Genomic DNA, 24,643 nt, shown 5'->3' with positions numbered 1-24,643 from the left:
AACTCTGAGGGGCTTCATGATGAACCAAATGGGGCAATGGGGGGAAGCATTTTGGTAACTATGAAAAGCCTTATACAAATATATGAGGATCACTGAAAAAATACATAGAGAGTTTTGCAAGTGACTGTACTGGTAGAAACAAATCTTTTCAGTTTAAATTATTTTGACTATTATAATAATTTGGAACAAAATCAAAGAGTTGGATCTAAATCTGTGTAGTGTGAAGGATTTAGCCTCTTTCTAGGGTTTAAAAATGATGACAAATTGTTATCCCATGGGACTCCCATTAAGCCACTAATGATGGCGTTAAAGTCCCACTCCATGAGTGGACACAAGTTTAGCGTACAAGTTGCTGGGAAGTTAACCCCAAGGGACCCAAGAGCAACCTCAACTTTCTCCCATATTGCATGTTTACCTGGCACGTGTGTGGGGACCTCTAAACTGAGGTTGAATCCCTTCCAGAACTTAGGCAGCCGAACTTTAGGGCCCCCGGTAGTCTCCAGAATGAGCTCTCTCCCTAAGGCTGAGGGGCCATGCTTTGGGGACTCCATGGGGAACAGACCTAGGTCTACGCCCAAGCAGGTGGAGACAGAGGCTTCTCTGACCTCTCCTGGGGGGTCGACACTTGTGGATTCTGCTGTCCTTTTCCTCTTGAAGTTCCCAATTTAGAATAATCCTTTCCAGCTCCTAACTAAATCTCTGACAGAGGATTATAAGTGTATAACCCTGGCACTTGAAGATGCAAAAAATCTGACCCTTGAGATCGTGTGGCCTGTGAAAATCTGCTCAGGTTATGATTGTGAAAAATCATCTTTAGCAGGAACGAAGATGACTACTGGCTATAATTATCTTGTAAATGGCTTAGCCTATTTATAACTTATAGGGCAAAAATTTTAAGCAGTTTATGTATTCGAATTGGAGACTGTGTATTTAAGTATGTCAATAAATTTATTTAAATGTGCCTTTACAATGAAACTGTATGTGTATATATGTCATACATATATGTCAATAGATGGATGTGTCAATATATGCCTGTTGACATTTATGGAAAATTGATCATCAGAAATGGTTGTCAATGGTTGTAGCTAAGACATTCTTGTGCATAACTTTTGGTTCCCAGGGGTCCTGAAGGAGTAGACAAGAGACTTTGCCCCCATCACCTGGTCACGGGGAGCTTACCTGCATTTGCCCTCCAGGTAAAGTCTCCCAGGAGCCAGTGTCCCAGAAACCCTCTGAGCCATAAGCTGACACCAAGGGAAGATATTATTGAATGGCTCCTGGGACATAGCCAAATGATTCTTGTTTGACAGAGCCCTTTCATTGATTTTAGAAAAAAGTAAAAGTATCACCTTTTTAATGATTCAGATCTGAAGGTATTTCCTTTGCAGTGGAAATAGAAGAGACTTCTGTCACCTCTAAGAGGAGCAGCCTTGATTATACTGATGCACAGAGACTTACTTTGGGTTATAGAACATAATAGAGTGAAGTGAAACTTCTCTGAGGGAGAACTGAGCTGAGGCTCCCCCATCTTACCTCATTCTTAGAAGGTACTCAGTGAATACTTGTGGAAGACAGGGAGGAAGAGGGGATGGGAAGAAGGGAATTGGCCAGGGCCAAGTCCTTAGGAAGCAGGTGTCAGGCTCAGCAGGGATAATTAAGTCCTGCTAAAGATAATCTAGAAGGGTATTTTCATAAAAAGTTCTGCTTATTTTCCAAAGTAATGAATTACTCAGGGTTAGGGGGTTCTAAGCTAGGTGCAAGTTGTGTCCTAGCCTGGCAGTTGGACTTGTCTGAACAGGATGGAAGAATTATTAGAATGGTGGCCCCAGGGGTCTATTTATAGGAGTATGTATATTGTATTGGGTGGAGGCTCTTCTCAGGGAAGGTTTGTGGAGGAGACTGAGGCAGTGAGGGATGGTGAGAAAGTATGGTGAATGTCTGTGATATCTGCCCCAAGACTGGTCTCTTGGAATCTGGAATCATAGCTGAGACTTGGAGAGAAAGAGGAGGGGAGTGGACAAAGAAGGGAGGAGGGAGGGGGAAAAGAGGAGAAGGTGGGGGGAGAGGAGGCAAGGAGGGGATGGTGAAGGGGAAAAGGGGAAGAGCGGGTGGAAGGGGAGGAGAGAAGAGAGGGGAGAAAAGGGGAAGGGAGGAGGGGAGAGAGGGGTGGGGAGGCATGACCTGAACTAAGGGGCCTGTTTTCATAAAGGACTCCTGGTGCTCAGGGGGTCAGGTGGGACACAGTGCATGGGAGAGGGCTATTCTCCTTATTTATTGTAACTATCAACATTCTTAGCGTCAGAAACCCACTTTGGTTTAACAGAGAAGGAGTCAATTGAAAAGCTGATGGTTCACAGAAATACCAGGAAATTGTGAGAAGCTAGCTGGAGGAAAGCCAGGGACAAAGGAGACCAGGCAACTGCAGGGCCATAGCCAAAATCTTGCCAGTGATGACTCGGCTACCATATTTCATGCAGCATCTGCTGCTCCCACAACCTGGATATTTTTGTGGTCAGTGCTGTCACTCTTGTGGACACCACAGCTCTTAGTGCTTTGGGTCAGTAGCTATCAAGTTAAAAATCTGGGGTGAGGGCATCTGCTTGGTTAAACCTCTATCACATACTTGCACTCTAGCTGCCAAGGAGCCTGGGAGGAAGAAGGCTGGGAAGTGGAGGCCAGGAAAGAAAGCACCTGAGCTTTTCTGCTTCTCTAAAGAGAGGTGATTTGAGGGAAGCCTGAGTGGCTCAGTCGGTTGAGCGTCTGCCTTCAGCTCAGGTCATGATCCCAGGGTCCTGTGATGGATCCCTGCTTTGAGTCGGGCTCCCTGCTCATCGGGGAGTCTGCTTCTCCCTCTCTCTCTGCTCTCCCCGCCCCCACTTGTGTGCACACTCTCTCTCTCTCTCAAATAAGTAAATAAAATATTAAAAAAAAAACAAAACAAAGGCAGGCGATTTGAGACATTGTTTGGGGAGCACAAAGGTATTGGTGAACTTAACTACACAAAAATAAAACATAACATGCTCTGAAAAAATTACCATTAAGCCAAAAGCCAAAAGCCAAATGACAAATCAACTTTTAAAATAAACTGGAACACTTTATTTTAAGATGAGTCAACTAGTCAACTATTTACTTAACTTTATGCACAAAAGAGAAAAATAGGGAGTTCTAAAACTGTTATTTTTAAGAAAGAACGATGACAGATTATATTTTCTAGTTACAAAGCTCCATGTGCATAGAGTTATCCATGAGTACTTGGCAGCATAAAAGTTTTTAGAGATTACAAAGCTGTGTTGAGAAAAACATTGTTTCCTCCACTGAATCGCAGTAGTAACTTTTATAAATTAGTCAGCATACAGGCACAGATCTGTCTGTTATGAAGTTTTCATAACAGACATGTATCATGGAGGGGGTGTTACCTGGTTTTGTGGGTAAACCCAGTGAGCTGTATTCTGTTGCAATGGTTTATTTGTTTTGTCAACACCTGTATTAACTGTTGTAGCTTTATATGGTAAGTTTTTTCTAACTCTGTTCTTCAAGTTTTGGCTATTTTAGGCACCTGCACTTCCGCACACCAATATTAATGTGGCCACACCAACATCCTTTGGTTGATGTTTATGGTATCTTTTCCCATCTTTTTACTTTCAATCTATCTGTATCCTCATATTTCAAGTTTGTTTCTTGGGGCGCCTGGGTGGCTTAGTCAGGTAAGCGTCTGACTCTTAATTTCGGTTCAGGCCAAGATCTCAGGGTTGTGAGATTGAGCCCCACATTGGGCTCTGCTCTGGTTGCTTAAGCTGTGGAGGTTGCTTAAGCTTCTCTGTCTCTGTCTCTGTCTCTGTCTCTCTCCCCCTCTGCCGTTTCCACACCCCCTCTCTTCCTCTCTAAAAATAAATTAATTAAATTAAATAAAGTTTTTTCTTTAAAATAGCAATAGGTGGGTGCCTGGGTGGCTCAGTGGGCTAAGCCCACATTGGGCTCCCTGCTCAGTAGGGATTCTGCTTCTCCCTCTGCCCCTCCCTCCCCACCCCCCACTCGTGCTCGTGCTCTCTCTCACAAAAATAATTAAAATCTTTTTTAAAAATAAAAATAAAATAGCAATAGGTGATTCTTTCTTGGTTTCCTTAATCCTGTCTCTCAACCTTTGTCTTTTAATTGGAATGTTTAGTCCTTGTTCATTTAATGTAGAATTTAAGTTTACCATCTTGCTATTTGTTTTCTATTTGTCCTATCTATTCTTTGTTCCCATTTTCTTGTTTCCTTGTTTCTCTAAAATCAATCAAGCATTTTTTTTTATTAGCCCATTTTATCTTCTTTTGCTTATTTACTTAAAGTTCCTGGTCAGGGCTCTCCAAAGTGAGTTTCATATGTATTGTGCTTGTTCCTTTTTGCCCCCTTAACAGAATGCCGGTGTTTCTCCCTACTCAGCCCAAGTGCCACGGAAGATGCTGGCCCTCAGGTGAATGGGTATCACTGATGGATGCTAGATTAATCTTAATCTCTGTAACTGGTTCAGGAATGAGCATGTACCCCAACTGTAGTAAATGAGACCAGAGGAGCAGCTCTAGACAGGAATGGAGAAACATGTGGCCCCCGTTTTATTAGTAACGGCACCGTGGCCCCTAGAGGAAGTGGACTTAAGATGGTACTGAACTGTTCATAGCAGAGTGCGAACTGAAGTAACCTAAGTCTTACTTGATATTGTTGATCTGCTGTATCAATCAACCTTGAAGTCCCCTGAACTCTGCACTTCCTCCTATGTGAGCACATACATTTACTTCTTTGTTTAAGCCACTTCAAGTGGGTTTTATTTTACACCTGAAAGCATCCTAACAGATACAAGAAGTACACATTATTTTATATTCAGAAAAGATAAACATAACAATTTTTTAAATGCCCAGGTACTGGGGATTCTGATCTTGGTTTCCTGAAGCCACAGAAATAATTTTCTTTCCCAAATTAACTCTTATTTCCCATCAACTTTTGTTATCTATTCTCTCACACTGCTTTGAGTTGAGTTCATTTGTACTGCATTCTCCCCCTGAGGAGATCGCCGAGGTGCAGTGGCCAAGACTCAGCACCTGACACAAACCTTGACATTTTCTTTCTCATGAGACAACAGTGGTGGGTATACCTAATTTTCTCCCCAAGTAGGAGACCATGTGAAAGCTGACCACATAGTACACAGTGCTTTCTTGGGGAAGGCCCTGTAACATCTCATCAATACAGGGAAGTCAACATTATCTTTTAAAGAAAAATCTAGGGGTGCCTGGGGGGCTCAGTTGGTTAAGCATCTACCTTTGGCTCAGGTCATGATCCCAGGGTCCTGGGATCGAGTCCCACACCATGTTCCCTGCTCAGTGGGGAGTATGCTTCTCCCTCTCCCTCTATGACCTCTCTTGCTCTCATTCTCTCTCAAATAAATAAATAAATAAATAAATAAATAAATAAATCTTTAAAGAAGAATCTAGAATGGTACAAAGAGAGTGGTTTATCTGTGAAGAAGGCAGTAAGGCCAAGCTCTGGCTCAAATGGGCTCTTCGCCACATCCTGCCAACCTGTTCCTAAAGCGGCTGAGCGACCTCTGAGGCAGGAGCTCCCTGAGATAGGGGTATATGTAATTGACTCCGTTTTGTTGGACGGTCTCCTTGGCAGGAGGACAAACATCAGGGCAGCCAATTCAGAGGAAAGAGAAGTTTTCATAACAGACATGTATCATGGAGGGGGTGTTACCTGGCTTTGTGGGTAAACCCAGTGAGCTGGCATCAGTTCTGGGGGACCCATGCTTCAGTCAATGCCTGTGTGCCAAAGGAAATCCTAGAACAAAGGAATAACAAGACAAGCTCCTTGGCATTTGTTTGTATAAAGTACTGTCCTGGATGTTTAGGGCCCCTTTTTATCTGAAAGATAAGAAATATACGTAAACAATTGTATAACTCAGAAGTGGGCTCTGTCTTTCAGAAACACAGATTAATAAAGGATGTTCAGTCACAACTAACAGTTCATTGAATGATGAAAAGTCAATTACTCACGAAAGGTAAGATTAGTGCTTCGAAATTCTTTGTCACAAAAAAGGGGAACGTGTTTACCTTTAAAAAAGAATCATAGCAGGTACCAACAGGCCAGAGAGAAAGGATAAACTAGGTTCTTTCATAACATTATTTTGTAGACAGGACGGCGATGTGAAAGGCAAATGTTAGAATGTGCTTTGGAATACAATGTTTCTACCAGCTACAGCAATGGTCGTCAGCCTTGGCTATACATTAGAATCACCTGGGAAGCTATTGCATGTCCCCATTTGGCATCCCAGACTAATAAATCAGATTCTCTGGGGGTGAGACACTAGCTTCAGCATTTTCTAACCCCCTCCCGATGATCCCGTCGTGCATCCCACCTTGAGAACCAGTTGCCTTGGAGTGGAACCTCCACGACTCTCAGTTCCTCTGCCTTCTCTTTCACCTCAGGACATAGAGGTTTCTGTTGTGTTGGTTCATCAAGGAGGACTAATGCTGCGACACAGCAGAACAATCAGCATATGATAACCCCATTAATTGGCATTTTAGAGCCTTGAACATGCCTCAGTTAATACGTGACATTTTTAACTTGTCGTCAGGATGTATGGGACAACTGGAGATAATTTTGAACAAAACCAAACTTGCTGGGAGGCAGATTCTATGTAAGGTCTGCAGGGCAGGGCAGGGAACCAGGACCCTGTGGGTACCCTCCACTGCATCCCCTGGGTCCAGCCCAAATCTATCATGGAGTATGAGCTCAATAAATGTGTGTTGAAGGATTGAATGGCTGTTAAGGGAAATTTCTTATTTCAAATATTTAACCTTTTGGAGAAGACACATTGAACAGAAGACTAACTGAGTGCCAGCAAGGAATTTGTGACACTTTCCATGAATTGATTCTGAGATATGTAGTATGTCTGACTATGCTCAGTGGATGTGAAGAGGGAACATAATGGAAACATCTAAAATTTTAAGATGCTTTCCAGGGCCATAAAGTAACATGAGTAAATATTTCTGAAGGGGGGGCCTGGGTGTCTCAATTGGTTGAGCGTCTGCCTTTGGCTCAGGTCATGATCCCAGAGTCCTGGGATGGAGCCCCGTGTCGGGCTCCCTGCTCAGTGGGGAGTCCACTTCTCTCTCTCTCTCTCTCTCTCTTTCCCTCTGCCCCTTCCCCTACTAGTGCTCTCTCACTCACTCGCTCTCTCTCTTAAAATAAAATAAATGGAATATTAAAAAAAGAAATATTTATAATATGTGTATATTGGTTTTAAAATAAAAGATAACAAAAATAATAAAAGATAACAGCAAAGATATAAAAAAGGACCATTACGTGATTGAAGACTTTTAGACATGCATTTAGACAGAAAATACAATCACTTAATAAAAGGAAATACAATCATTCTCTTTGTACAACACAAAGAGAACTGTGTAAATATTCTTTGGTTCAAATAAACTTCGAAGAATTATTTTGGTTTTTGTATAGATTTTCCTCTTAAGACAGTAAAGCCTTTCTGTTGGAGTGAGAGCTTTGTGGTGCTGGCTGTGTGCACAGGAACAAAATTCACCTGCACGACCATGTCAGTGAGTCAGGGCAGGAAACTTGATTATTGGTGATTTTATGATCTGTGGAACTGAAATTACAACTGGATACACAATTATTACATTCACAATAGGTACACAATAGCCTCACAAGAGCCTCTAAGTTTCATAGCCTCATAGAAAGCCCCGTAGTAAGGTACCAAGAGTACCAGGTACATGGAACGTTCCCTGTTGTCTGGCAGAGAGATGCACTGCAAGACTCCCAGTGGAAGCCTGAAGCCACAGGGAGCACCTAATCCACCGCGGTCAGTTTTTTCCTATACATACATACCTACGATAAAGTTCAGTTGGTAAATTAGGCACGGTAAGAAATTTACAGCAACAATAATAAATTGGACAATTATAATTGTATATTGCCATAAAAGTTATCTTACTATATTGTACTCACCCTTCTTGTGATGATGAGAAAAGATAAAATGCCTACCTGAGGAGAAGGCGTAGGCTAATGACGTAGGCGCCGTGACGTATAATTAGTCTACTATTGACCTTCTGATGATTCGTCAGGAGCGTCATCTGCTTCACAGCTGTGGTTGACGCTGGCAACTGAAACTCTGAAAGGTGAAACTGGTCTCTTAACTACCGATTCCATAAAGAATAGACTCTTGAGTATAAGCTTCTTAGCTGACATCGTTTAAACACATTTCAGACTACCAGTGTCTGAATCAGAATTTCTGGATTTTTTTTTTCAAGATTTTATTTATTCATTTGACAGAGAGAGAGAGAGAGTACAAGCAGGGGGAGCAGCAGAGGGAAATGGAGAAGCAGACTCCCCGCGGAGCAGGGAGCTCAATGTGATGCTTGATCCCAGGACCCTGGGATCATAACCTGAGCCGAAGGCAGACACTTACCTGACTGAGCCACGCAAGCGCTCCGAGAATTTCTGGATTCTAACACTCTGAAGATTCCTTTCAAACCAGACATACTTCATGAAAGCCCATTGCTTGACCCAAGATGCTGGGAAGTAAGAATTAATAGGATTGAATGAACTGACGAGGGAAAATTTAATTGTGATTATTTGTGTGAAATATTGTATGAATTTCTGATGTTTTATTTTCTATGGGTATAAGTAGAACACTTTCCTTTTCTTTCTTCTTAATTTATCTCTGTCAGTGTAGTAGACTGTGCATCAGTAAACTGAAATGAAACATTTTCTTTATTTATATATTTTTAGAGAGGGTGTGCGGGCAGAGGCAAAGGGAGAGGGGAAGAGAGAATCTTAAGCAGGCTCATGCCCAGTACAGAGCTGTTGCAGGGCTGGGTCTCACGACCCTGAGACCATGCCCTGAGCTGAAATAAGAGTCCGAGGCTTAACCAACTAAGCCACCCAGGCGCCTCTGAAATGAAACATTTTAAAATGGTGTATGATTCTCTCTGTTGTCCTTTGTATTCGGAAACAAATATTTTTAGTGAGTCTCCTTACCATTCATACTTCTATTGGCATAGATTCAGTAAGAATCTGTCCTTTTTACCAATATATAATCAGATAGATAGATTGTTCAACCAAAGCCATACCCAGAAGTTTATATTTGAGAATGATGCTCTTAATCAGATATAGGAAGTTCATGCTAGGGAACAAAGTGTTGACTTTATACCTAGAGCTAATGCTTACAAAGCCCTCCCCCAATATAGGGGTAAGAAAGGTCACTTCCTGGAAAGGCAAGGACCTTAAATTTTGCAGACTTCAAAAAGGGAGGAATTTACCCCGATTTAGTGATATAGTAGGTGAAATCCAGTGGAAGGACTTCCTTGGGCTTAGGGCCCCAGCCTTGGAGTAGAGGAACAAATAATCGAGGCTTTTAAAGGCTTGAGATACCTTATGCAAGTTTCTGAAAGAAGGTAATTTTTTTGGTCCATGTATTTGCTCAGTAAACTAAGGCTCTAGATTTGTGGAGAAAACTTGAGGCCCATATGGTTAAATTGTTGTATGTATATAAATAATCAGGCCAAACCCAGTAAGACCAACTTTTTTGTGATCAAGAATAATCTTTGAATTTTATTTATTTATTCATTCATTCATTTAATTTTTAAGTTTTACTTAAATTCGAGTAGAGTTAACAGGCAGTATAATATTAGTTTAAGATGTGCACCACTTATATACACACCCAGTGCTCATCGTGGTAAGTGCTCTCCTTAATCCCCATCACCTATTTCATCCATCCCCCTACCCACATCCCCTCTGGTAACCTCAGTTTGTTCTCTATAGTTCAGAGTCGGCTTCTTGGTTTGCCTCTCTCTCTCTTTTTCCCTGTGCCTGTTTGTCTTGTTTCTTAGACTCCACATGTGAGTGAAATTGTATAGTGTTTCTCTTTCTCTGACTTATTTCGCTTAGCATAATACTCTCTAGCTCCATCCATGTGCTTTCACTCTTTTTTATGGCTGAGTAATATTCATAATTATCTGAAAGCTTGGAAATAAGGAAAGAAGGGTAGCACATCCTCCCTCATGCTGGATAAAAGTCTGCCCAAGGATAATCTAGGAGAGTGATTCTCAAAATGAGGTCCCTGGACCAGCCACATCACCTGGAAACTTGCTAGAAATTACAGTTCTTGGGCCCCACCCCAGATTAACTGACTCAGAAATTCTGGGGATGGGACCTAGAAGTCTGTATTTCAACTAGCCCCCCACATGATTCTGTTGTACACGAAAAGTTTGAGAAACCTTAACTGAGGGGCAAAGTACTTAGTTCAATTCACTGTTCCTATTGATTAAAGATATCAGACTTAATGAAGTCCCATGTTATCTGATAGATTTCTATCTGGTAGGGATGCACATCATTTTTGTCCAGCAGAAAAGGTAGTCTCAAAGGTTATGGTCTCTAGGCTTATTGGATGTTAACCAGATTTGCATCTAACTCAGCAATCTTATGCTATCATTGCCTAAAATACCTAGTTCTTGGGATTAGTTTTAATGTCTTACTGGTTCCCTTATGAGGAATTGAGTTGAATAAAATCTTTAGACAGGTGTTCATTTCATATTTACATGATAATACTGTTTTTTAGCTTTTCAAAAATTATTATCAATGTATTTCACACTGTGGTGGTAATGAGCCCTACTGCCAGGCAGTGATTTCTTTTGATGGCAAGACTGCGTTTTGTTTTTACTCAGTAGTTTATTCTCACATCAAGCAGAGCGTTTGGTACCCAAGTTCTGAATAAATATTTGTGCAATCAATAAACACTCTCTAAAAGGTATTTGATTTTTTAAAAAAAGATTTTATTTATTTATTTGAGAAAGAGAGAGTGCCACATGGGTGTGAGCAAGCAGGGGGAGGGGCAGAGGAAGAGGAAGAGAGAATCTCAAGCAGACTCTGTGCTCAGCACGGAGTCCTATGCAGGGCTGGATCTCAGGACCCTGAGATCATGACCTGAACTGAAACCAACAGTCAGACACTTAACCAACTGAGCCACCCAGGCACCCCAAAGGTATTTGATTTTTAAGAAAGGAATTTTATAACTGGTCCTTAAGGTTCATTCCTGTTCTACTTAACTTGTATTAGTATCGACTTCTTAAGGGACTTTTCTGGGTATTGTTACCAGGGTCCCTGAGACGAAAAGGTGACAGAATTGGAAAGGGGAATTTTCTTTAACATATTCTCTGAGATCTGTTGATCTAAGAATCAGAGGAGGAGTTAGGTGGTTATTTTAGATTCCATTCCAGCGTAAGTCATTTTGGTTGCTCTTCAATTGTGGCGGGCACAGGTAAGCACTGATGTGCCCAAATGGATCATTGGATTTTGTTGCCTTATAATATGAACAGGAACGAACACTTCATGGGTATGTACCATTAATAAGAAAAGGAACCAAATGGAAGGGTTAATGGTTTTAGGTAAGTCCATCAGAAGTGCTGGAAAATCGATGTAAAGTATGTGCCTGACAATGGGTCAAACACTAGTGCTGTTTTCACAAAGTATTTAGATGGCCTTCGGAATGAACATCCAGTATTATTTTCTCCTTCCTCTCTGGTTTTACTTCTAGCAGTCTTTGCCTCTTGTATTCCAAGTAGTCTGGGGGCAATGGTGGATTGTTAACCAGTCACTCCATTGTCCCCAACTCCAAAGTAGCAGTATATTTATATCCCACGCTAGATTTCTGACTCTAAGAAACTTAAATCTTGAGCATAACGATAAGCAAGGGGTTTTAAGCTAGACATTACCATAACAGCAACCAAAATAATTGGCCATGATTTCCTGATTGAGATCCCGGGCCTAGTTTCCTTCCTTGGTATTGCCTGCTTCTTCAGCTTTCCTCTCCATTCGGTGTCTTTCCATAATTCACTTTTGCTTCATTTAGATGAAATTTATATCGTTTACAACCCAAGTATCATAACTGATGTAACATCTATTTTCCAGATGAAGTGACTCAACACAAGTCTCACACTTATTGGGCAAGCAAAATTCCAGCAGATGGCTCTTTCTAGATTTTGGTGTAACACAAGTTTATAGTGCTCCCTTTGTGGAATTAAAGAACATCTGATTTTCATTGAGGGACTAATTTTTCCTACTGAAAAACTTATTTACAAGAGAAAAATATCCTAAATATACTTCTAAAAATGATAATCAAGTCTTTGTTGATTGACTTACATTCGATTTATTTTAATTATATCACTTAATCTAATGGAGTGTCCTGGCAGGACAGAAAGGTTAAACTAAAAATCCTAAAGTAATCCATTATTAATCATATAAAATTAAAAAAAAAAACTACCACGCAAACCAACAGAAAAAGAAAGTACTTTATTTATTTATAACATCATTTTGTAAACAATCACACTGTGCATTTTTAAATTCAACAATAACAAATTTTTTTCCTTTAGATTTATAGCAAACCTGTGTGAAGTCAATGAGTTAATACAAGAGTGAAGATGAACAGGGTAGAATAATTTTTGAAAATGTTAAATTACAGCACTTGATACAAAGACAGATAACTATCTGTACCATAAAAATTTACATGCCACAAAACATTAATTTATAATTTTAAATATGCAGTAAAACACATTTATAAAAAAGCATCAACATTAATTTTATTATAAGCCAGTGAATTACTCAGAGGAATATTAAAACTTACTAAAACCAGTAAATTTTGCAACTGAGGTAAAAATTTTAAGTAAACAAAACTATCATTTATAAGAGCCAAAAAGTAAATGGAAGGGCAGACAACACTTCTTGACAACTATGTCTACTCCTTGATATTCTGAAGCAGCTTCAGTAAATGTGACTCAATGACCTGTTGAACTAGAACAGACAGGTTATCAAGACCACAGCATGTTGATCACAAAATTTTACACAGAACTATCAAATTCAACTTAACGTCAATTTTTCCTTAAAATAAAGTTATTCCTCCTATTCCGAGGATATACGTCCAGTAACATATACTCACTGAGGATGGTAAGATCGCAATGCAATACTTAATGCACTTAAAACTTAGTCTGTCAATGACTTAGTGATTGTTTAATTACTGGATTCTGTTCTTGTACAAGGTGTGTTCTAAAGAACAGAGAAAGGGCAACTATAAAGCATTTTATAAGTAATTCGCTACAAAAATGTTAAACAAGTCTTGTATGTAAATAGGTGTGCACTCTAGCAACGAATTATTTGGGTTGGTGAAAAGTAATAGTAACAGACTCATTTCCAGACTTTGTAAGAATTTGTTGATTTTGCCCACAATTAAAAGTTAATGTCAGGAGTTAGGAAAACATGCCATATTTTATGACCAGAAGTGATGAGAATGGTTTAGTCCACTAGTTTGTACTGTTTATAGAGTTTTACCAACTAAAATAAAACCTGACAGTTCTAAAATACTTACCACTTCTATAGCCCAAGGCTACAGCTAAATCCATAGAATTATACCCAGAGTCAGTTTCAATGGTTGGGTCAGCTCCATTTTCTATATCAAAATAGAAAAATCTGCATAAATAAAATGAAAATGTAGATATGTTTGTCTATTAGTGGCTCATGTGCAAATAGCAGGACAGATTTTCAGCAAATTGGATATTTTTAGGATGGCCTAACAAAGCACAGAGCACATGAAGTGCACAGAATTCACTTTGGTGGGTCAGAGGGAGGACACTTCAAGCAAACAGGCATCCTCGATAACAGATGAAACTCAAACAACTACAGACAAAACTTATGTGCAAAGACACTGTAGACAGAGAACACAATGATGGATTCAGACATGATCTTCAAAAGGAAAACAACAGGGACAAATGCCCCAAGCACAGGTGTGCTGCATGATGGAGCTGCTTCCCACATGGGCAACTCTGTGATAACAGGTGCTGCAGCAGGATTAATGTATTTAATAACAGTTAATAATTCTCCCTAGTAATACCAGGGGAGGCCAGCTTGTAAGAAATTAAAATAAAGTCCTCACATGGTATTTTCTAAATATTTTCACTTTTTTTGGCTTACCTAAGAGCATTTTTACACATTTAACATGATTTCCATGTACAGCATAAAGCAAAGGTGTCCCTCCATTCTGCAAAAGGAAAAGGTGATTTAGTTTTTCAAGGTGAGTAACATTTGAATAATTTAATATTGCTGTGAGATGTTTTACTAAAAACTGGGCATGTAAAGGTAGTTTAAGGCAATTTTCATATTTTGTGAAGAATATTTAAATCAGAAGTAATAACTGAGTTTGTACCATACTTTTTCTTCCATGTGTTTAATTATTTTTTCAAATGTTTAGTAAAATTTATTATGTCTCTCCAAACTAAATAATTCCTAGAATTTATTACAGTATTTTAAAAATCAGGATCATAGACTCACCCAATCATATTCATTTACATCAACTCCACAATCAAGCAGCATTTTGACAATATCTGTGTAGCCTTTACTACAGGCCAATGAGAGTGCACTTTCTCGACCTTTTCCTAAAAGCTGGGGATCAGCACCCTGGAGTGGCAAGTGGAGATAAAAGAATTTTCAATTCATGTAAACAAGAATATTGTTATTTCTGTCAATAAGAATTACAGTTTAGTACTTAAGTAATGTTGCGGAGTTAATAACACAAACTTCTACTCATGGATGCCCTTATTATCAGGGTTGTCTGGAGGCCTTCCTTCCTCGCTCTATCTCAGTGCTAACTAACTCTCCTTTCACTCTGGAGTTAAGTTACATCTCCCCCATGAAGCTTCTCCTGCAGGGCTGATAGTACTTTTGTTCCCAATGTACTCTGAGGGAGCTGGGCATGAAATTCTCTCTCGCTGTTTCATGTACGATTAGTTTTATCTGCCCAACTAGATCCAAGTTCCACAAGAATATGAAAAGCATGCAAAAATTTTTTGGATCCTCTACCATTACATCTAGTTGGCTGGAGATACAAAATCTTTACTCAAGACTTAAGTAACTATATGTATACATTTTCCGAGGCATTTTCCTTACATTTTGAAGTAGAAACTCTACCACAGCTATTTGCCCGTGTGCTGCAGCCCACATCAGAGGAGTAAATCCTTCTTCATCTGTGTGATTGATAACATTTTCTATTTAAAAGAAAAACAATTTTTGTCATCTAATTTAACAACCATCTATTAATACCATTATGAAAATACTGGCGTTCTAAAAGGTGGATTATACTACTCAATGAGGTTCACTTCTTGCAGACTTATTTGAAGTCCTATTATGTGCTATATGGTGCAGTCTGAATGTATTAAAATGTGCTTCCATGCACACAGCTCAGTTCATTATCTTGACGTATAAACTACCAGACATGACATAATGCTAGGTACAAGGCAGTCTGCAGAATATCAGACTCAGAATAAGGGAACTACAGTCTGAATCTTGGCTCTGTTACTTTACAGGAGTGTGATTCTGGGCATAGCACTTAATTTCTCCAATACACAGAATGATACTTTGCTTATCTCAAAGCATAGTTGGCAGAAACACAATAAAAATGAGATTATATGACAGCCCTTAGAATTACAGAAATATTTATTATAAAAACTCCAAAATCTTATTAAAGCCATCTTCTACTCTACAGCTAGCATTGCTGCCTTGGAATTTTTTTCATTCTTGCTGGTTTGCTAACAATATAATTTGCATGAAGAATGAATAATCTGAAACACAGTACCATGCAATTTTACCTTGAACTCCATTTTGTTTCCTAGAGTCAGCCTACTAGTTATAAAGTCCACAGTTTTTCCCTAAATTTATTTAGTAGACTGAAAATGAAACTTTCAAATACTTATAAACAAACAAAAATATAATAATGAAGTATGTCTTATAAAAGAATAACAGGATTTTTTATCACGTATCCTACATTCAATCAATAATACTGGGACAACCGGCTAACTTTGTGAAAAATGAAAGTAAGAGTAAAGCTTGATCTTCACCTCATTACATCAAAACATTCTGTATGTGTCAAAGATTGAAATATAAAAAAAGAAACCACAGAAATTCTAGAATAAGGGATGAATTTATTTATAATCTTTAAGTAGAAAATTCGAAGTAGGATATAAAACTCAGAAGTTACAATGATAAAAATAAATTTAGCACTACAAAATGTTAAACTTTGTTGAAAACATGAGAATCAAAGGAAAATGACAAACTGGTAAAAAAAAATGCAACATAAACAATAAAAAGTAAATTTCTTTAATTTAGATGAGGTCATATAAATCAATATATATCAGGCAGGTCACATACAAAAGAGCTTAAATAGACCATAATTGTAAGAATCTAAACACAGCCAGTATGAGATACCATTTTTTACCCATGAGATTAGCAAAGATTAAAATCTGATAATATCTTGTGTCACTGAGGGTATGGGGAAATACAAACTCTAACTCTGGTGTGAGGACAGGACAAATATCTGGCAATATACATAAAAGTGAAAAATCCATATACCTTTTGACCCAGCAAATAAAATTGTAGGAACTTAACCTATGGATATTCTTAAAAAGAATGCCAACAAGGATGTTATTTAATAGTGAGAAACTGGAATCAACCATCGCCAAGGGGATTAGTTAAAAAATAAAAATACAGTATATATGTATGCAGCAATACAGTGCAAAATTATGGACCTATTAAAAAGAATGAAATAGGGGGCACTTGGGTGGCTCAGTTGGTTAAGTGTCTGCCTTCGGCTCAGGTCATAATCCCAGGGTCCTGGGATCGAGTGTTGCCTTGGGCTCCCTGCTCAGAGGGAGTCTGCTTCTCCCTCTCCCTCTGACCCTCCCACTCTGCTTGTGCTCTCTCTCTCTCTTAAAATATATAAAGAAAATCTTTAAAAAAAAATAAAAAATAAATAAAAAGAATGAAATAAATCTTTATGTGCTCATATGGAAAGATCTCCAAAATATTAAGTGAAAAAAAGTGTCATGCAGTGTGTATTTTCCCTCTTGTGTACATAACAAAAAGCAAATACATATGTTCACACATAACCCCAAAAATAAACAGGAATGTTTTCTGAAAGAGTTTCCTGAACACAAGAAATTTAAAATGTTTGCTTTTGGGGAAAAGGTTAGGGTGGTAAGGGAGGCTGTTAACTTTTATACTTTGTAGTACTTCATTTATTTTTTTTACTACCTACAGGGTTATCTGCCTGGTGAGAGTATGCAACTATTTTTTTTTGTCTTTATACCTTCCTTTATTAAAATAAAACAACAAAAATCTAATAAATCCAATTAAATATGTTTTAAGTACAGTTAAAAAAACAGACTCTCACCTTGTTCAATTCGAGTAGCTAGGTAGAGCATCTCTCCCTGAGCAGCCAACTGGTGAACAGATAAAGCTGAAACGATACCACAAAAAGCTTCATGTTTTCCTACCTACAGGGTACACTCTCATCATGTCATTCATATTTGTGCAGCAGTTCTCCTTTCTAAAACAAAAACTTATCATTTTATTTTTTTAAAAAATTTAACTTAAAATATATCCTAACATTACAAGTAGCCATTCTATATCTGAGAATTGATATATATTTAAGGCAATTCTGACATCTGCAAAATTGTTATCAATGAATATGTAAACTTTTATGATCAACTATTGATAATGAAAATTGCTAATGATCTCGTCAATCAAAGAAATGGTTTAGGTATTTAATTTTTAAAATGCTAACTCAATATCCAAACTTATTAGGATGTTGGGTCTAAAACACACAAAGACACACCTTCTCTCTTTTTATTGATTAAATCTTCTGAAATCCCAAATATCATTATTACAAAACTCCATGAGTTTTTATTAACTTTTGGAGTGAGGTAGTAAATGGAAAAATGACTTCGAGAGTAAATTCTTGAATGCAGACCTAGTTGTGGCTAATTAGCTGTGTAACCTTGAATAAACGACTGTTTTTGTCTACGACGTGAGGGACATGAACTGCATGATCTCTAGTGTTTCTTTTTAGCTCAAAAATAATGCGGTTGGACTATTTTAAGAGAATATATTTATTCATCCATCCATCCATTCTTCATTTATTTTTTTTTTAAGGCAACATCTTTATTTTAAAACAAAACTAAACAGACAACGTTCTGTGAGGGTTCATCTTAAAAATTAGTATCACTTGATCCTTGACTTCAGCAATATGACTGAATGGCTTAATAGAAAGGAAAGCAATTATGAAGCACATGCAAATTTAATATGTAGACCAAAATGGCTAACAGATGAAGTAAGAGTCATGGACTCCTCCTGGCTTAACTGTTAAGCATGTGATTCAAAATCGGGAGGAATATGTGTTTCCAAAGTAAGAACATTTATTTCACCCTGCTTTAGAATATAGATGCATTTACATTATATACTCAAATATAGTTCCTAATATCAAACTGCTAACTGGTTTTCTCTCTTAACATATCTATACTACATAGAATGTTTTCTGATTTATAAAGAAAACTTCATTTTATTTCTTCTAGAATGATTCTACATTTTTTAAAAATTGTGGATTCAGGGGCGCCTGGGTGGCACAGTGGTTGGGCATCTGCCTTCGGCTCAGGGCGTGATCCTAGCGTTATGGGATCGAGCCCCGCATCAGGCTCTTCCGCTATGAGCCTGCTTCTTCCTCTCCCACTCCCCCTGCTTATGTTCCCTCTCTCGCTGGCTGTCTCTCTGTCGAATGAATAAATAAATAAAATCTTTAAAAAAAAATTGTGGATTCAAGGTTTTAAAAGGGTTAATTTCATATTCATATTATTATAGTCAAATTCAAAATTATAGTACAAATCACTCAGTATATACCATAAATCACTTGCTGATCACTGATATAATTTATAAGTAAAATGTAAAGCCTTGCACTCCAAGAACAGAAAAACAATCACAATGTCTTAGAGTGCACAAAGTTCAGAATGACAAATTGTTTGTTATAATAAGACTATAAAGATTTTAAGAATAAAAATCTGTAGGGGTGCCTGGGTGGCTCAGTCTGTTAAGTGTCCAAATCTTGATTTCGGCTCAGGTCATGATTTCAGGGTCATGCTCTCAGGGTCCTGAGACAGAGCCCTGCAACAGCCCCGTGCTAAGCATGGAGCCTGTTTAAGATTCTCTCTCTCCCTCTCCCCCTGCCTCTCCTCTCCCCACCTCTCCCTCAAAAAAAAAAAAAAATTATGAAAACTTGTATAAAATCTGTATGTGTATAAACAAATATAAACCTGTATTTGTATAAACCTATATAAAGTCTGTATTAAAATCTGTATTTGTTCTTGGGGCGCCTGGGTGGCTCAGTTGGTTAAATGTCTGCCTTCAGCTCAGGTCATGATCCTGGGGTCCTGGGATCCAGTCCTGCATCGGGCTCCCTGTTCAGTGTAGAGTCTGCTTCTCCCTCTCCTGCTCCCCCTATTTGTGCTCTCTAATAAATAAATAAAATCTTTTTAAAAAAATCTGTATTTGTCCTTAACAAATACAAAACATGAAATATTTGATTATGTAGTAATGTTGTGAAAAAAATTTTAAATTACTAAAACTATCAAGATATCACTTAAGCTTTCCAAAATAGAATATGCATTTAAAGAAAATAATGTTTCAAAGCCAAACTCTTGAAAGCATTGTATTAGTAATAAGAATATTTTAAATCACCAGTGAGATATACTTACAATTTGCTAATAGAGGTGTGGTTGAGACCTCATTTCCTCTGTGTTTGTTGGTCAAAGTAGTTGACTGTTTTATGGGTGAGAAGTGCTTTGTTGTAGAGGGAGTATAGACATGTCTTACTTGAATTCCCGGAGAAGGAGATGTATGGATATTGCATTCAGCTAAGTAAAATAAATTCAAACACATTAAAATAATATTTTAATGACAGAATTTAAAAGTTCTATATTAATGTTTACATTAAAAAAGAAATACATGACATATATCTTCAACCGTTTCTCAAGTGATATTATTCTTTGCTATAAAATTTCTGTATTATCACAGTAAAGTTTCCAGAAAAAATCTGTATTGATCTTGAGTGCTTTTATTCTGAGATTAGTTTTTTTAATCAACAGATTGTTATAAAAGTAAGTCTACAATATAATGACACACTTCACTGCATTAAAGCATGGGAAGCTGATGCCAATCAAGTATTCACGGAATAGGGACTATTAAGGTAATTCATTTCTTCAAAGGCACAAATAATTTTTTTCTCCTATCATTTTAAAGCATACAATAAGAAACTTCAATTTGTACATAAACAAAGGTCACGCAAGAAAATTTTTAAAAAGTCAACATATACTTATAGACATCAAATAACATGAAATTACTTAATTTTGGTTTTGATGAGATTCTCTAGAAAATCATATTAAAATATGACTTCCAAACTCAAAATCTCATGATCAGAAAGGAAAAAAAACCAAAAACGAAAAATGAAATAAACAAAAACAAATGCAGATATTTATACCATAACTTTCAACCTTTAAATAGAACAGATGCCACTTCCAGGTCAGAGTTAACCTGATCTTGAATATTTTTACTATCCTCTTCATTTAAGGACTTCACAAATCGAGAACACACGTTCATATCAAATCGGTTAGGTAATATGAATTTCATTCCCATGGCAACACCCTGAGCTGATCCTTCTTCTGCATTCGAGTCCAGCTGATGTTCTATTTTAATGTCTGGCATGCCAGTTAGACTGTAACTGTTGGGACACTCTTCCACTATCAGCTGGGCTCCAATATCCAGATTTGCTGATGTAGCCATGATTTCAACTGCAGTTTCAATAATTAAAACACTCCTTCATGATTTCCTCTTCATTTTATAGGAGTGGTATCCACTGTGTTCTTGGAATTCAGATATTGAAAAATCTGAAAGAAAAAAATTAAAAATATCATATCAACTTAGCTAAAGTACACAAAATAAGCAGAGTCCTCTTGTAAGCATCAACACATAATAGTAAGCATACAATGTTCAGAGGCAGCAGCTGGGTACGAATCCAAGCTTCACCACTTATCAGCTGTGTGAACCTGTACATTATGCAACCTCCCTAAGCCTCAATCTCACCTGTAAAATGGAGGTGTCACCATTAACCTCAGAGGAACTTGGTAAAGATGAAATGAAATACAGTAACATTCTCACCTTCATCACTAGGTTCCAACAAATTTTACTCTTTTCTCCCCTTTCCTATTCCTGAACATTGCCAAATGAACAGAAGATCAAGGTAACAATGAAAAAAACTTCATGCTCTTTCACCAAGTTAGACTAGACCAAGCAGATGGCAGATATGAACCAGGAAGAGGGCCCTCACCAGAACACAACCATGCTGGCACCTTGATCTTAGACTTCCCGGCCTCCAGAACTACCCAAAATTCCTGCTACAGCAGAAGCCCACAGAGGACTTGGAGGCACTTCATCAAGATGGAAAGAAGCCAGTTCCTACTGGGACAAAACACTGTAACAAATTCCTGATAGCATCTTTTTCTCAAAAATTTGACATTTGTTGTTTTCATAGTTCAAGTGAGTGATCCTTTCATTGATTGCTAGATTCTTTAAACCACCTTCCAATGTTAAAGTGCCAAGACTTCATTTCATAAATTAAAATGGCTAAAACATTAAAAAAAAAACCCTTCCATGTGAAAACTTTAAACTCTTACCTGTAGTTCACCTTTTAACACGCTATGTTTATAAATGGCTCTCGGTTTGAATTTAAGATAGAACTCATATTGTACCCATGTCTATCAGCGTCTACAACACCTGTGACTCTTGGATAGGTAAAGGCTTTACAAAGTTTTGGTTATGATGAAAGATATACTTATTTATCAGTTTTTGTTCAGTTCAAATGTTATTAACTTAATATAGGTTTTTATGAAAACTGTTACTATAGAAACTATAGATTATAGATTGGCTTCCTTTGCTTTATCATCTCTAGGGCAATAGGATCAAACAATAATTTTTAGATCTCAATTTTTGTAATAAGTATAAAGAAATAAGAAGTATAAATAAGAACTGATTTTTTTCAAGTATAGATAATCAAGACATGAATTCAATAAATGCAAACTCTCAAAGCACAGGTTATAAGCATACCTGTTATGGGATCATTTACTATTATTTTATAATGAGTTTTTAGTAATCACTGGCACTTACCTATGAACCTTAATATAATTTCAAGAAAATTTCATTATTGTACCTAAAATTGTTTCTAAAAAATGAAGAACTCCAAGATTATAAATGCCCAATGCATATAATCCCTAAGAAAGGAGGAAGAAAATTAAAACATCTAGTTAATCTTTTAATGTTAGGATTTACTGCCTCTTAGAAATTTTGAGAGGGTGCAGGATGTTTTAAAATTGGAACTTAAAAGGAAAAATGTGTTAGGATCACAGTGGAGCAGAGGTTGGCAAACCACACATGTACAGATAACTACTATTTTCAGTTTTAAAACATTTTCCAAGATTGATCCTTATAACAATCCTTCGAGTAGTGAGGGTAGGTAACTGTCATTTCCTATGTAGAGAAAAGAAAAAGGGAGCTTATACATTATGAAGGACCTATCCAGCTCTTTGGATAGATCATCTTGACCACTAATATAAGAAGCGGCACTAAACTAATCCAAACTTCCAAGGGACAAGAGGTGAAGAAATAACTACTACTACTACTACTACTACTACTACTACTACTAAGAAATAACAAGTAGTAGTAGTAGTAGTAATAATAATAATAATAAAGTAATAGTAGTAGTAGTAGTAAGAAATAACAAGTAGTAGTAGTAGTAATAATAATAAAGTAATAGTAGTAGTAGTAAGAAATAACAAGTAGTAGTAGTAGTAATAATAATAATAATAATAAAGTAACAGGTAATAAGGTCAATAATAATAATAAAGTAATAGTAGTAGTAGTGGTAGTAAGAAATAACAAGTAGTAGTAGTAGTAGTAATAATAATAATAAAGTAACAGGTAATAAGGTCAAACAGGTCAATAAGGTCAATAATAAGGTCAATAAGGTCCTTTAGAAAAAGGAAAGAGGAAAACCAGAACAGAAAATGAGCTGTGATTCAAATGGAGATGGAAGCGCAATGCAGAGGGCTTTAAAAATGTATTGCAAGATATGGACTGTGTTTCCTGAGGAAAGAACCATCTCCCACAGACTCCTGCCCAGAGCTGGCCTAAATGCAATCCCCTGAGCTCTCTTAGCACAGTGCATTTATTTCTATTTTTGGTATTTATCACTCTCTTGAAAGTTTCCACTTAAACTCCAAAGAAATTGAAAACTTCTCTAGGATGGAGCCCACTCTTACTAACCTTTGCACACAAAGCAGAGCCTGATTCTGTCAGATGGTCCAGAAATGTTTTTATTTTTTTTTTTAAGATTTTTATTTATTTATTCGACAGAGATAGAGACAGCCAGCGAGAGAGGGAACACAGGCAGTGGGAGTGGGAGAGGAAGAAGCAGGCTCCTAGCGGAGGAGCCTGATGTGGAGCTCCATCCCATAACATCGGGATCACGCCCTGAGCCGAAGGCAGACGCTTAACCGCTGTGCCACCCAGGCGCCCCCAGAAATGTTTTCTGATCTCAACTTCAACATCGTTTTACATTCTTTTCTATCCTGAAATGACCCTGCAAGATGCCCACAACAAAGGCTTGCTAATTAGATTTGGCTTTACATTCTCAACATCACTACTAACTAGCTCTGCAACCCTGGACAGAAAAACTACATACGTTTCCTGAGACGCATTTTATTAATCTATACAATGTAGATGGTTGAAATAGACATCTCTAATACTCTCTCTAGCTCTAAACATTTTCCATGTCATAAATCAGGGTTTATAGATGGAATGGAACTACTGGTCTTTGAGGGGAGAACTAGGCAGAGGAAGGAGTGAAAAAAAGAACGCTGTCTTGCCACTATTCCAGAGGAGACGAGCCAAATTGACTGGTTAAGCTAAGATTTTGAAGACTAGGAGAAGGAGATGGGGAAACATGATCGAGAGTAGGAGGCGGTGAGAAAAAGAGGTATGGCCAAGGATAGCTAGGATTACCTCCATCGGTCAGAGCCCAAGGATGAAGGGAGAGACACACTGGGCAACTGTGCTAGTCCGCGGTGGATCCTAGTAACAGGAGACCCCTGGTTCTTCCTAATCTTGAAATTGTCCTACAAGGACAGGAAGGTGCTATGAAAATGAATGATGCCTCACGGGCGACAGGTGTCCCAGCGTCCCAGGACAGAAGCCCGCTGGAGGGGACAGGAGTAGTAAGGGAAGTCCGCTCGGTCGCCACCCGCCAGCTCCGCCTGAAAAGTCCCAACACAGCTCAAGTACCGCTGCGGAAACTAGTTCACCCACAGCGGGAGGGTCAGGGGGACAGGGGCCGGAGGCCGACTGACTGGGTAGGAGCGCAGGCCTCGCGACTACCTTCGACAGCCGACAGCGAGTCGGGCCTTTCCATCTGCGGCCACAGAGTCACTGCAGGCCCCCAAACCCCGGCTTGTTTTGACCGCGACGTCACTTCCGATTTCTTCTTTCGGTTTCTGGCCAAAAGACGTTCCGCGTCACTGCAGCCGGGAGGCCTTCCAGGTTTTTTTTCACCGCCGCTGGTCGGTCTTTATTGCCGGAGTACTACAGAGACTGGGTCACTTCAGAAGACCCTCCTGGGTCACTAGGGCGACACCCGTCTGGCCCTCGGATCAAGTCTCCTCCCCTCCCATCGCCCCGC

At 38.3% G+C, this 24,643-nt stretch overlaps 1 protein-coding gene across 2 annotated transcripts; it reads right to left on the bottom strand.

The window, feature by feature from the left end:
* Nucleotides 1-12,321: 12,321 nt before the first annotated feature.
* Nucleotides 12,322-24,639, bottom strand: ANKRA2 (ankyrin repeat family A member 2). 2 transcript variants are annotated; one of them, XM_008691304.2, is made up of 10 exons: nt 24,343-24,639; nt 23,971-24,083; nt 20,409-20,801; nt 19,614-19,772; nt 17,261-17,326; nt 14,983-15,080; nt 14,368-14,493; nt 14,011-14,077; nt 13,409-13,489; nt 12,322-12,837 (listed from the first exon to the last, which is right to left on the bottom strand). In XM_008691304.2, exons 3-10 carry the CDS (start codon nt 20,695-20,697, stop codon nt 12,782-12,784), a joined length of 942 nt encoding a protein of 313 aa, XP_008689526.1. In that variant the 5' UTR covers nt 20,698-20,801; nt 23,971-24,083; nt 24,343-24,639; the 3' UTR covers nt 12,322-12,781. The 2 variants fall into 2 exon arrangements, with proteins under 2 accessions (XP_008689526.1, XP_008689525.1); XM_008691303.2 differs by lacking the exon at nt 23,971-24,083.
* Between the last annotated feature and the right edge of the window lie 4 nt (nt 24,640-24,643).

This window comes from Ursus maritimus, unplaced genomic scaffold (assembly GCF_017311325.1).
Source record: "Ursus maritimus isolate PB19 unplaced genomic scaffold, ASM1731132v1 scaffold_5, whole genome shotgun sequence".
NCBI classification, from domain to species: domain Eukaryota; kingdom Metazoa; phylum Chordata; class Mammalia; order Carnivora; family Ursidae; genus Ursus; species Ursus maritimus.
This window is presented reverse-complemented; position numbering and strand designations above follow the sequence as displayed.